General features: G+C 41.8%; 1 protein-coding gene across 4 annotated transcripts in view; it reads left to right on the plus strand.

The window, feature by feature from the left end:
• Positions 1-13,750, plus strand: part of dzank1 (double zinc ribbon and ankyrin repeat domains 1) — a 113,928-nt gene that overhangs the window by 33,807 nt on the left and 66,371 nt on the right. For all 4 annotated transcript variants that reach the window (XM_087991535.1, XM_087991537.1, XM_087991534.1 and 1 more), the window contains 4 exons: positions 1,350-1,463; positions 2,224-2,316; positions 4,786-4,908; positions 11,571-11,735. In XM_087991535.1, the coding sequence (XP_087847661.1) occupies positions 1,350-1,463; positions 2,224-2,316; positions 4,786-4,908; positions 11,571-11,735 (495 nt within the window). The remainder of the gene's footprint in view (positions 1-1,349; positions 1,464-2,223; positions 2,317-4,785; positions 4,909-11,570; positions 11,736-13,750) is intronic.

The raw sequence follows: 13,750 nt of genomic DNA on the forward strand, positions 1-13,750 counted from the left end.
ATTACAATTGAAAGTAGAAGAAAGGGAGGAAGACAGAAATTTTGAATTTCAAACTTTGGAACTGAAAACTCAAAGTCGACTTAAGTTAGTGGAAATAGAGATGAAAGACAGAAGTAGTGATGAGAACAGCAATTAATCCCATTGTAGCCAAAGGGCTGATGGGGATCTGTTTAAATATGTCTGAACGTTGCCTTAGTTCGATGAGAAGGACAGAGAAGCCTTTTTGATTTCATTTGAGAAAGTGGCTAAACAAATGAAATGGATGGTGATCATGTGGATATTGTTATCCAAACAAAGTTGGTAGGTACAGCTAGTGAGGTGTTTGCATCCCTGTTAGAAAAGGTATCTGGGAAGTATGGGGACATGAAAAAAGCCATTTTAAGTGCATATGAGCTTGTACCAGAAGCCTATAAACAACATTTTAGGAATCCAAGGAGGGAGCCTGGTCAAATATATGGAGAGTTTGAAAGGATCAAATAAACTAATTTTGATAAGTGGATAAGAACATTGAAAATAGATCAAACACAATTGGAGACACGATTATTTTGGAGGAGTTCAAACTTCCTGAAGTAGTGAGACCTTACGTAGAATTTAGAAATGAAGTACGACATGTTCTTGTCAAACTATATATGAAATATTTTTAAAAAGGGACATAATTAATCTCTTAAAGTCATTGTGTCATCATGGAGCCTTGATTTACTGTTTCATCGAAAGACTGCAGTCTTAATAGTGGAGCACTCCTTTCATACTATACTGAAGTATCCATCTAGATTTTGTACCACGGGTTGAGACAACCCAGTCCCCTGAACCTACAATTCTTGTAACTCCAGTAAACGTTCTACCACTGAGTAATGACTCAGATGTTGGATTCTATCTTTAGAGCCTGAAGTTGTGGGAAGAGATAGATTAGCATGGGTTTCCAATATTCTGATTGCCTTGTTGGAACATTCATATGTGTCGATGCTGATCATAGGTTAAAATAGAATCAGCTGTGTGGAATTCCCAGAGTGAACTAGCCATTTAGTGAAGGAGCTCTCTTGTGACACACTGGTATTGTCCCTAACCCTAGACTAGAAACCCTGGATTCAAATCCCACCTGCACCAAAGGTGTGCAATAACATCTCTGAACAGGTTGATTAGAAAAATAGTTTAAAATATATTTTAAAAAGGCCACTTAGTGAAGAAAGTAGCTGACACCCACCAAAGAGTATCTCTATCTCACCTCCAAGTGAAAAGCAGTGTCTTAGGAAGAAAACTAATTAATTATCAAATTATGCATTCAAGCTGAATGACCAGAAATGAACTACTTTATCAAAAGCCTAATTTTAAAAAAATCTTGTGTTTTGCAGATGGGACTCTGTGTGGAATGCAAGACAATGGTCCCATTGAATACTCCAACATGTATTGTGTGTGAGGCCCTTATAACCCCTCAGCTAAAGCCTCAGGCCAGCATCCATCTTAAGGTTATAAAGACTAATGTTTAACATGGAGAAAATGTTTAATATGGAGAAAATATTCACAGAACACAAACTTTGCTGACTTTTCATGTAGGCCAAACAATCTTATCCATTTGAAGACGTTTATTCACTGGGTATCAAACTTTTCAGTCAAATGTCACAAACTTAAAATTTAGCATGCCGTATAGCTGACTAACGTCTGGAATTAAGAGTCTAACAATGACCATGAATCCCTTGTCGATTGTCAGAGAAACCTATCTTGTTCCTTTAAGAAAGGAAGCTGCCATCCTCACCTGCTCTGGCCTACATGTGATTCCAGGCTCTCAACAATGTGGTTGACTCCTAATTGCCATCTGGGCAATTAGAGATGGGCAATAAATGCTGACCTAACCAGCAGCACCCTTATCCCATGAATGAATGAAAAAGAATCTAAACTTAAAAGTTGCTTTGGGGCTACCAATCAGTGGTACAATACATCAGATAAATAAATGAATTGTCATATTTCTTAACATATCTTTAACAATTATTTGAAAGTAAGGGGGTGAACTTTGCAAAACAGTATTGTTGCTGAAAGGTTTTTCTGGGGGTAATTTTCAATATTCATGGGGGAAGAAATTGGCAATATAAAATTTTTCAACCAATTTATGAAAATTTAGCCCCCCACTCGCACTTTGGGTAAAAATGAGGTTGTTTGGACATTAACGTATTCAGAGGTGTGCATTTTTATTTAGGTATTGCTATTAAGTAACACTTTTTTTTAAAATAGGACAAGACTATCTGTCGATCCTGTGGGACAGGCAATCCAGCTAATATCCAGCATTGCCTTACTTGTGAGACCAGGCTGTCAGAATCACCAAAAGTAAGTCACTGTCACTGTGTGTTTAATGAGACTTATTGGATATAAATCGAGGAACCTGTGATTTTCCTTGCGAATTGCAGGACAGAAGGAGTGATGAAATGTCACTGCAGCTTTTTGAAAATGGTTTAAATCAAGACTTCAGTTGGCCTTTTGGGTCGAAAAAAAATCCTCTGGCACTATTTAAAACATAACAAGGGACTCTTCCCCTGTGTCCTGTCAATAATTGCCCCTCAACCACCATCACTAAAAAGTCAGATTAGCTGGCTGTCATCACATTGCTGTCTGCCGTACATTATGGTATACAAATTGAAACATAATTTCCTAAATTGCCACAGTGACTATGCCTGAAAACTACACATTGGCTATAAAATGCTTTAGGGCAATCCACATAAAAGTAAGTCGTTCTCTTTTTGTTTTCAAATTCAGTTAGGACCAATCTGACTGTCGGGCAGCAACACCGGCTGCACAAAAGTCCTGTGAATTTGTTATTGGAGAAGCCAAATTAAGGAAGGAACCATGGTTTGGCAAAATAAATTAGAACAGTTACGAGATAGAAGTTGAAAGTGTTCCACCAGGCAGTGGTTGCCCAAATATATCCCTTGGAGGTCTGTTTGAAATCACCCAGTTATAGAGTCAAACAGATCTACAGCATTCCATCCAGTTCTCGCAATTACACTAGTCCCATTTGTCTCTGTTTGGTCCATATCCCTCCAAATCTACCCCATCCACGTACTTGTCTAAATGTTTCTTCAGTGACAAAGTTGTACTCACTTCCACCATCACCTCTGGCAGCCTGTTCCAGACATTCACCAACGTTTTGAAAAAAATGCCCCTCTGAACTCACCCTTCGGTCTTCTACGTTTCAGGGGGAAAAGGTCCTTCCCTAACCAACCTCAACTTATAACTCAAACCTTCCAGTCTAGGTAGCATCCTAGTAAATATTTTCTGCACTCTTTCTAGTTTAATAATATCCTTTCTATAGTAGGGCAAACAGAACTGTATGCTGTACTCCATATGTGGCCTCACTAACATCTTGTACAGCTGCAACAAGATGTTATATACTCCTATACTCACTGCCCTGATTGATGAAAACTATGGCGAAAGCCTCCTTCACCACCCTGTCTACCTGTGACCCCATTTACAAGGAGCAATGAACCTGTACCCCTTTGTTCTATAACATTCCCCAGGGCCCTCCCATTGACTGTGTAAATCGTGCCCTGGTTTGCCTTACCAGAATTCAACACCTTGCTTTTATCTAAATTAAACTCCTCCTGGCATTCCTCAGCCCAGTTCTTTGAACTTCCAGTTCATAGGTTTCTATTGGGGGAAGGAGAGTTAATTATAATTCTGTTTATAAAAACGGTGCCCAGAAGAAATCTCGTTGCAAGCCTTATTCTGGAACTTGCAAGTCTTTGCCAGAAAACTTGAAAAGCTGTGCTTTCTGGAGCATCTCTCCATAGCTTTGGGTCTAGACCTTCTTGCAATAATTTAAACAGATAATACAATTTCAACAGTTCATTTTACAGCTTCAGTTAAAGTCAGTGGAGACGGGCTACTGACTTGCTACTGTTCTTTTTACACAATTGTGTGAGAAACCAAGTATTTTCATGACCTTTAGGGAAAGAAATCTGCTATCCTTACCCAGCCTGGCCTAAATTTGAATCCAGACCCAGAGCAATGTAGTTGACTATTAACTGCTGCCTGAAATGGCCTAGCAAACCATTCAGTTCAAATGCAATAAAGTATGGACAACAAAAGCTGCCCTAACCAGTGACATTCACATTCCAAGGATAAAGCAACAACAAAAAAAAACACAAGCTGGCTAGCAGCAGAGCAGGCAAGTGCCCTGGTCAGGTTGCAGGCAAGTCCAAAGTCCCAGTCCCCTCAAAATAGGAGAAACAACAGCTTGTTTCAGAAGGCCAACTGTTAGCAAATAAATCTTGCACTTTTCCTAGTGTAGCTTGTCTGAATACAGCTTGCAGCTGCACCTGGTGAATGATGACCTGCTAACTAATGCATTCTGTCACATGCAGTAAGTGAATAAAATTGAATTGTCTGTATGTGTTACTTTGTTTTGCAGATCTTACTAAAAAAGATTGCTTAACTGCAGAGTATATCAGAGTTCTCTCTCTCTCTCTCTCTCTCTCTCTCTGTGTACCTTTACAAAACTTCTATCAATCTCAGTCTTTTCCTCCTAAAATGACTTCACTCTAATGTTAAAGTCACACTCTTGGATCTGAATTTCCCCATCAATTCTATTGTACCCGTTTCCCAATTTAAAACCTCTTGCTTAGATCATCCTTCAACCTACTAAATGCAAGGTAGAAGAAGCAAAATTTACAAAACAATAATTTGAACAGAAGTAAAATAGATTTATCCATTATTTCACGTTTTCTATTTCTTTCCACGTGCACTGAAATTGTTTTAGAATTTGGATGTTAATTTTTTTTTCTTGTTTCTATAAAACAGACTCATTTTAATGGAGATTTCCCTCCACCATTACCAAGTCATGAAGGAAAGATGCTGGCATGTTCCAAGTGTGGCCGGATTAACAACACTGATGCACGATTCTGCGACTGGTGTGGAGCCAAGGCATGCAACTAAATAGAACATAGAACATAGAAGAATACAGCGCAGTACAGGCCCTTTGGCCCTCGATGTTGCGCCGATCCAAGCCCACCTAACCTATACTAACCCACTATCCTCCATATACCTATCCAATGCCCGCTTAAATGCCCATAAAGAGGGAGAGTCCACCACTGCTACTGGCAGGGCATTCCATGAACTTACGACTCGCTGAGTGAAGAACCTACCCCTAACTTCAGTCCTATATCTACCCCCCCTTAATTTAAAGCTATGCCCCCTTGTAATACCCGACTCCATACGCGGGAAAAGGTTCACACTGTCAACCCTATCTAACCCCCTAATCATCTTGTACACCTCAATCAAGTCACCCCTAAACCTTCTTTTCTCTAATGAAAACAGCCCCAAGTGTCTCAGTCTTTCCTCATACGATCTTCCTTCCATACCAGGCAACATCCTGGTAAACCTCCTCTGCACCCGTTCCAGTGCCTCCACATCCTTCCTATAGTATGGCGACCAAAACTGCACACAATATTCCAGATGCGGCCGCACCAGAGTCTTATACAACTGCATCATGACCTCAGGACTCCGGAACTCAATTCCTCTACCAATAAAAGCCAATACGCCATATGCCTTCCTCACCGCACTATTTACCTGGGTGGCAACTTTCAGAGATCTGTGTACATGGACACCAAGATCCCTCTGCTCTTCCACACTACCAAGTATCCGACCATTAGCCCAGTACCCCATCTTTTTGTTATTCTTCCCAAAGTGAATCACCTCACACTTAGCTACATTGAATTCAATTTGCCACCTTTCTGCCCAGCTCTGCAGCTTCTCTATATCCTGCTGTAACCTGCCACATCCTTCCTCACTGTCAACAACTCCTCTGACTTTCGTATCATCCGCAAACTTGCTCACCCAACCTTCTAACCCCTCTTCCAGGTCATTTATAAAAATGACAAACAGCAATGGTCCCAAAACAGATCCTTGCGGAACACCGCTAGTGACGACACTCCACGAAGAAACTTTGCCATCAACTACTACCCTCTGTCTTCTTCCATCCAGCCAATTCCTAATCCAAACCTCCAACTCACCCTCAATGCCATATCTCCGTATTTTCTGCAGTAGCCTACCATGGGGAACCTTATCAAACGCCTTACTAAAATCCATATATACCACATCTACCGCTTGCCCCTCATCAACCTCCTTCGTCACCTTTTCAAAGAATTCAATAAGGTTTGTGAGGCACGACCTGCCCTTCACAAAACCATGCTGACTATCCTTGATCACATTATTCCTATCCAGATGTGCATAAATCCTGTCCCTTACAATTCTCTCTAAGACTTTGCCCACAACAGAAGTGAGACTCACCGGCCTATAGTTACTGGGGTTATCCCTACTCCCCTTTTTGAACAAGGGAACCACATTTGCTATCCTCCAGTCTTCTGGCACTACTCCTGTAGACAAAGAGGACATAAAAATCAAGGCCAATGGCTCTGCAATCTCCTCCCTTGCTTCCCAGAGAATCCTAGGATAAATGCCATCAGGCCCAGGGGACTTATCTATTTTCACCTTTTCCAGGATTTCCAACACCTCTTCTCTACATACCTCAAAGCCATCCATTCTACTTATTTGTGACTCAGTATTCACATCGACGACAATGCCCTGTTCCTGAGTAAATACTGAAGAAAAGTATTCATTCAGTGTCTCCCCAATCTCTTCCGCCTCCACACGCAACTTCCCACTACTATCCTTGACTGGACCTATTCCTACCCTAGTCATTCTTTTATTCCTAACATACCTATAGAAAGCCTTAGGGTTTTCCCTAATCCTACCGACTAAGGACCTTTCATGTCCCCTCCTTGCTGCTCTTAGCTCTCTCTTCAGGTCCTTCCTGGCTACCCTATAACTCTCAATCGCCCCAATTGAACCTTCACGTCTCATCTTGAGATAGGCCGCCCTCTTCCATTTAACAAGGGATTCCAATTCCTTATTAAACCACGGCTCCCTCGCACGACCCTTTCCTCCCTGCCTGACAGGTACATAATTATCAAGGACACTCAATAGTTGCTCCTTGAACAAGCTCCACATATCATTTACACTCTTGCCTTGGAGTCTACTTTTCCAAGCCACACATCCTAAGTCATGCCTCACCGCATCATAATTTCCCTGACCCCAGCTATAACTCTTGCCCTGTAGTACACACTTATCCCTCTCCATCACGAGAGTAAAAATCACCGAATTATGGTCACTATCCCCAAAGTGCTCACCTACCTCTAATTCTAACACCTGGCCTGGTTCGTTACCCAGAACCAAATCCAGTATGGCCTCACCTCTTGTTGGCCTGTCTACATATTGTGTCAGGAAACTCTCCTGCACACATTGAACAAACACTGACCCATCTAACGAACTTGAGCTATAGCTTTCCCAATCAATATCAGGAAAGTTAAAGTCCCCCATAACAACCACCCTATTACTGTCACTCATCTCCTGAATCACCTTCCCTATCCTTTCTTCAATGATTCTAGGACTATTAGGAGGCCTGTAAAAGACTCCTAACAGGGTGACCTCGCCTTTCCTATTCCTAACCTCAGCCCAAACTACCTCAGATGGCAAGTCCTCATCCATCGTCCTTTCCACCACTGTAATACTATCTTTGACAAGCAATGCCACACCTCCCCCTCTTTTACCCCCACCTCTGACCCTACTAAAACATTTAAATCCTGGAACCTGCAACAGCCAATCCTGTCCCTGTTCTAGCCATGTCTCCGTAATAGCCACAACATCGAAGTCCCAGGTACCAACCCACGCTGCAAGTTCACCTACCTCATTTCGTATACTTCTTGCATTGAAGTATACACACTTCAAGCCACTTTCCTGTTTACAGACACCCTCCTTGGAAATTGATGCCATGTTCCTAACCTCCCTACACTCCAGGCCCTGCACCCTGAAGCTACAATCTGGGTTCCCATGCCCCTGCAGAGTTAGTTTAAACCCCCCATTAAATAATGGAGTTAGATGTCAGAAATTTATCACACTTTTTGTCCTTGTCCAAATATCTTCATCTGGTTCAATACTAAAAGTTGTCTGATGATGAAGGTCATTTGGGATGATATTTCCCAAAGTAAACACACTCTAGAAATGCAGGTTGTTGAAATGTCAGGAGGTGAATTGAAAGGATTTCCTTCAGGAAGATAAAAGGAACATAGATTTGGAGACAATGTGGCAGATTATGTTGTAAAGAGCTCACATGCCCCAATCCACTCCCTCGAATTCTGCTGACTTCTTATTCTTAGCCTTGGTGCAAATTGAAGCTTGTCATCTTCTCACAAAATTTATTCAGTAAGTCATTCTGCTGCATATGAGTGGGTACAACAATCTGAAATTTGAATTACTACATTACTGCATTTAGATCATCAGCGATACAGCTCAAAATTCCACTTGAAACAGCCCTGGGTCTCATCAAAGTTTTTACATCTAAAGTCCTATGGTATCACTGAAAGCCCCAATGTCATTTTAACTCTCAAAGTATTCGGTGGCACTGGATTTGTATTGGCCAACATTTCGAGGCACTATTTGAAGCGGCGGTGCCTGCAAATACTCCGCATAATGGGAATTCAGTAACTTTTTTTTTTGGAGACAGGATCAGCCATGTCATATTGTGGGATCTCGAGGAGCTGTGATTAGCCTCTGAGACCCACACATGAAGCGGTTCCCTTCTCCTGCCCAAGAGGTTTCTCGGCTCAAGATTTCTGGGGAGCATTGTGTCAAGAGGCAGTGCATCTCTATGATACTGTCACAAAGCTGTGCAGTTATTGTGGGTGTATTTACTTCACAAGGACTACAGAAAATCAAGAAGGCAGCTCATCACTGCTTTCTCCAGGATAAAAAGGGATGGGCAATAAATACAGCCCTTGACAGCTGTGCTGACATCCCACAAACAATTTTATTAAAACACCAATGCCAGAGTTCAGCTGGAAAGGGCTATAGGTTTTTCTACTGATATAATTGACCCCTAAGCTGAGGCTGAGACTGATGGAATGTATAAAGCCTTCAGGAAACCTTTGAATCAGCTAGTATCCTTTATGGAAACAAAACATTTCTTCTTCCTTAACTTTCAACTGGCGAGTGCTTCTTGCCCTTTTTACTGCCGAGCAGTCATAGTGCCAACATAGTGTGCCAATCAGCATCACTTCCCACCACTCAATCAGCACATTCAAAACTGGGTCCTTAGGTCAAAGACAATGTAGTTTACACCCAGCCAATGTTAGTACAATCCATCCCATTCCTCTATGTTAATGTGTTCCCGACCTGAACTGAAAATATCTGACAGATTTTGGGCTTCAGATGTAAAAAGATCTTTTATTCTTCAGCTGTAAAATTCCTTACCTTTAATAAATGCAAAACAAGAGTTTATCCCAAATCAAAAAATAAATTCCTCCAACTTCATTTATGAGAACATCATTCAGCCCTTTGATTCTACTCTATTATTCAATTAGATCATCAGCTGAGTTGTACCTTCAAGTCCTTTTTCACTTGGTGACTTTACAAATCTTTTATCAATCTCAGCCTTAAACTCCAATTGTCCTAACATTCACACTATATTAGGCAGGAGAACTCCACATTTCTGTTGTCATTTGCCTGAAAAGGTTTTCTAATTTTTTTCTTAAATGGCTTTGCTGTAATGTTAAAGTTATGTTCTCTTGGGTCTGAATTTTCCCAGCAGAGGAAGTAGCATTTCTGCATCAACCTTATTGTACCCTTTTCTCAATTTAAAACACCTTATTTAGATTATCCTTCAATTTTTTAATGCAAGGAAGAAGAAGTTAAATTTAAAGAGTTCTTCTCAAATTTCAACTGGCGAGTGCTTCTTACCCTCTTTACTGGCAAGTAGTCATGGCACTAACATGCTGTGCGAATTAACATGGCCTCCCACCACAACCTTTTAGCTCAGTGCATCCAAAGCTGGGTCCTTAGGTCAAAGTCAGTGTAGTTTACACCTGCCCCATGTTAGCACAATCCACACCACTTTCACCAGCTGAACAGATACAACCTGAATGGCAGGATCACTGGAGCTATGACAGAACACACTAATGGACAGCTCAAGCAAGGCTTACACAACCTGGAGTGCATGAGAGTGACTGCTGTATGGCCTCCTGAGAGTCTGGCCGCAGGTGTTCTTACAAATTGACACTGCAACTTGGTAAAATACTGTTTGCTGATGTCTGATATTGGAACATAATATAAGCCAGAAATCCAAGCTTTCATGCTCTCAGATGTATTTTCATTCCTACTATGTGGTTCCATGGTGTGGAAAGTTGCAGGTTTTCTTTGTGGATTGGACTTCCAGTATTGCCCTCTGTGATCTCCTTGACGTAGCTTGGAGCCAAGCTTTCTCCTTTGCTGTCCTTTTTCAGTTTTGTGTTCTGTGATTCATTGGGCACAGATCCCTCTTAAATTGCTTTATATTTATGTGTTGGTGCTTCTTCAAGTCAACTGTCACTTCTCCAAGTCCTATTCTGCGGACTCCAGGTCAATAGGCATATCTAGAAATCAGAGAGTGCAACAAGAGTTAACGTGGCATGGATGGAAGTAGATGATTGATGATGTTATGGAATTCTAGATTGCTGCACTGCCTGATTATGGAATTGTTTCCAGAAAGAGAAAAGGCAAAACTAATAGACAAGACACCTTGCTAAGTGTAGCCTATAGACTTATTGCCATTGATACTCCATTAGACAGTCCAGCCACTGCTTGAAGACTGCAACAGTAAAATGTTTCCTATCGAGTTTCATGTGAAGTGCTTTATGAACATTTTCCAGATGTATTTATAAGCTATTTTTAAAAAATATTTCTTAATACTATATCCTTTCTGATTCTTGCTCATTTCCCTGTTGCAGAAGTTGATTCCTTGGTCAGAGAAGCTTAACCAAGATGCTTGGATGAAGCGTTACTTCAAATAGACTTGGGCAAATAAGCTACAAATGTGTTGGATTATCCAAACACATTCTCATGATTTATGATTTGGAGATGCCGGTGTTGGACTGGGGTGTACAAAGTTAAAAATCACACAACACCAGGTTATAGTCCAACATGTTTAATTGGAAGCACACTAGCTTTCGGAGCAATGCTAGTGTGCTTCCAGTTAAACCTGTTGGACTATAACCTGGTGTTGTGTGATTTTTAACTCTCCTGATTTAGGCAATCTTAAAATAAAAACTAGAAAGTGCTGGTCACTATCAGCAGTTCAATCAACATCTGTGGAGGGAGCCGCTTGCGAACTTCAGTTCAGCATGATTGCTGGTGCTTCTGCTGCAGAAACTCAATGTCCCAGATATTGATCAGAATGGTTCCAATCCAGGTGATATGCTGCAGCAGTAAGAGCACTCATGCTTGTGTGCAATTAGTACCATGACTACACTCCCTGGTTGCTGTAAAAGATCTTAAAAAAAAAAAAAGGACATTTCCAGATTTTCTGGTCAACATTAATCTTTCAAGTACCACTATCCCATTTTTTTAAAAAATGCTGTGTGCAAATTAGCTGCAATGTTTCCTACATTGTAATATTGACTGCAACTCTCAAACTGTTTCTTTGAATGTGAAGTGATTTGAGATGTTATGAGAACATGAAAAAGACTAAATAAATGCTCCTTCTTATTTTGTTATAGCCTGGTCCTCCCATGAGCTACCTCAGCTGCTCAAAGTGTGGAGCAACTAACCATCCATATGCTCGTTTCTGTGGAAGCTGCGGCCTTTACCTGGAACCCCCTGTGCGGATGGATTCACACAACAGTACACTTCTTGGTTCTGGCCAATCCACAGTTCTGGCGGAGGTAGGTCCTATTAAATAATCCTCATCATCAGCACTGACCAAATTCCTGCGTTTCTTTCTAGCTCATTTGAAGCCCAAAACTAACTGCATCCCCATATCGATGTCACTCAGGATCGATAGCCCTGCAGAATTGTTTTGTAGTCTTCAAGAATTAAGCTTTAACCCCCAGACCAGTTCTGAAAGCAATCAGAAAGAAAATGAATGTATTATGTAGTGTTCTTCTCATTATCTTTGAACCCTCTCATTTATAACAAGCTGAACATGAAAAGTTCAAAAGGGAAGGAAACAAAGAGACTATGAGAAGGAACTGGCAGCTAACATAAAAAGGCAATTCAGAAGTCAACTATAGGTATTTCAAAAAAGTAGAGAAGGGAGTAGGGTTGATTAGATATTAAAGAGGGATATGGGCATGGAGGCGGCGGGCATGATTGAAACAATAAATGAGTATTTTGCAACAAAACCAAAAAAAACTGGAGAAATCCAACAGGTGTGGCTGCTTCTTTAGAGAGAATGACCTGGACTACACCTCCTCCCACCCAGTATCCCACAAGAACTCCATCCTGTTCTCCCAATTCCTCCGCTTCTGTGTCATCTACTCGGACAAGGAGACATTCCGTTCCTAAGCATCCCAGATGTCCACCTATTTCAAACAATGTGCTTTTCTTCCCTCTGTCATCCAGACAACCCTCCACTGCGCCACCTCCATACCCCGTTCCACTGCTCTAACCCCCCCATGCAATTAAAACATTGTCCTTGCCTACTAGCCCACTTGTCTCTGTGTCCGATGCATCATCCTTAAACACTTCCACCAACTCCAACTAGACACTACCACCAAGAGCATCTTCCCCTCCCCACCCTTCTCTGCCTTCCACAAGGACCATTTCCTTCACCAGTCCTTGGTTTGCGCCACTCTCCCCACCAACACCTCTGAACCCCCAAGTACCTTCCCCTGCAACAGGAAAAGGTGCAAGACATGCTGGCACATCACCCCCCTCATCCCCACCCAGAAGCCTAAACAGTCCTTCTCGAAGATACAGAGATTCATTTGCCCTTTTTCCAACTTAGTTTACTGCATCAGGTGCTCCCAATGTGGTCTTCTTGACATCAGGGAGACCAAATGTTAACTTAGGGAATGGTTCACTGAGCATCTCAGCCAGCCCCACAGGGGCTGACCGGACTCCCAGTCGTCATCCATTTTACTTCCCATTCCCATTCCCTTTCCAACATTACCATCCTTGGCCTCCTCCATTGCCACAACAAATCAAACCGCAAATTGGAGGAATAACACCTCATCTTCCACCTGGGCAGCCTACAGCCCAGAAGGGTCAACACTGAGTTCTCCAATTTTAAATATCCCCCCTTCCCTGCCCCCCCGACTCCTCCCAGCCACCTTCCAGATTCATTCCTTCCATTGACCAACAAGGTCATACCCTCTACCTATCTTCTTCACCTAACACCACTTCACCACCCTGCCCTGTAACCCCTTTTGTCTGCAGCTCCCCTTATATCCACCCCTAGACCTGAAGAAGGGTTAAACCCGAAATGTCGATTTCTCCACATCCTGATGCTACTTTCCTTGCTGTGTTCTTCCAGCCTCTTGCTTGTCTATCTTGGATTCCAGCATCTGCAGTTTTTTTTTTCTCTCTTTAGAGAGAAAGCAGAGTCAACATTTTGGGTCCAGTGACTCTTCTTCAGAATCCATTCTGAAAGAGTGTCACTGGACCTGCAACATTGACTTTGTTTTCTCTCCACAGATGCTGCCAGAGCTGCTGAATTTCTCCAGCTATTTCTGGTTTTATTTCAGTTTTTTTAGCATCTGCAGTTCTTTTATTTTGTTTGATAAGTACGTTGCATCTGTCTTTGCCAAAGGAGAAGATCCTGCCAAACTCATAATGGAAGAGGAGGTCGTTGAGATATTGGATGAATTAAAAATTGATAAAAAGGAGATGTTAGACTGGCTGTACGTAAAGTTGGTAAGACACTTGGACTGGACCCAGGTGCATTCAAGGATATTGA

Source organism: Chiloscyllium plagiosum, unplaced genomic scaffold (genome assembly GCF_037043375.1).
Source record: "Chiloscyllium plagiosum isolate Xiang-an unplaced genomic scaffold, Cpla_swu_hap1 HiC_scaffold_10, whole genome shotgun sequence".
Classification (NCBI taxonomy): domain Eukaryota; kingdom Metazoa; phylum Chordata; class Chondrichthyes; order Orectolobiformes; family Hemiscylliidae; genus Chiloscyllium; species Chiloscyllium plagiosum.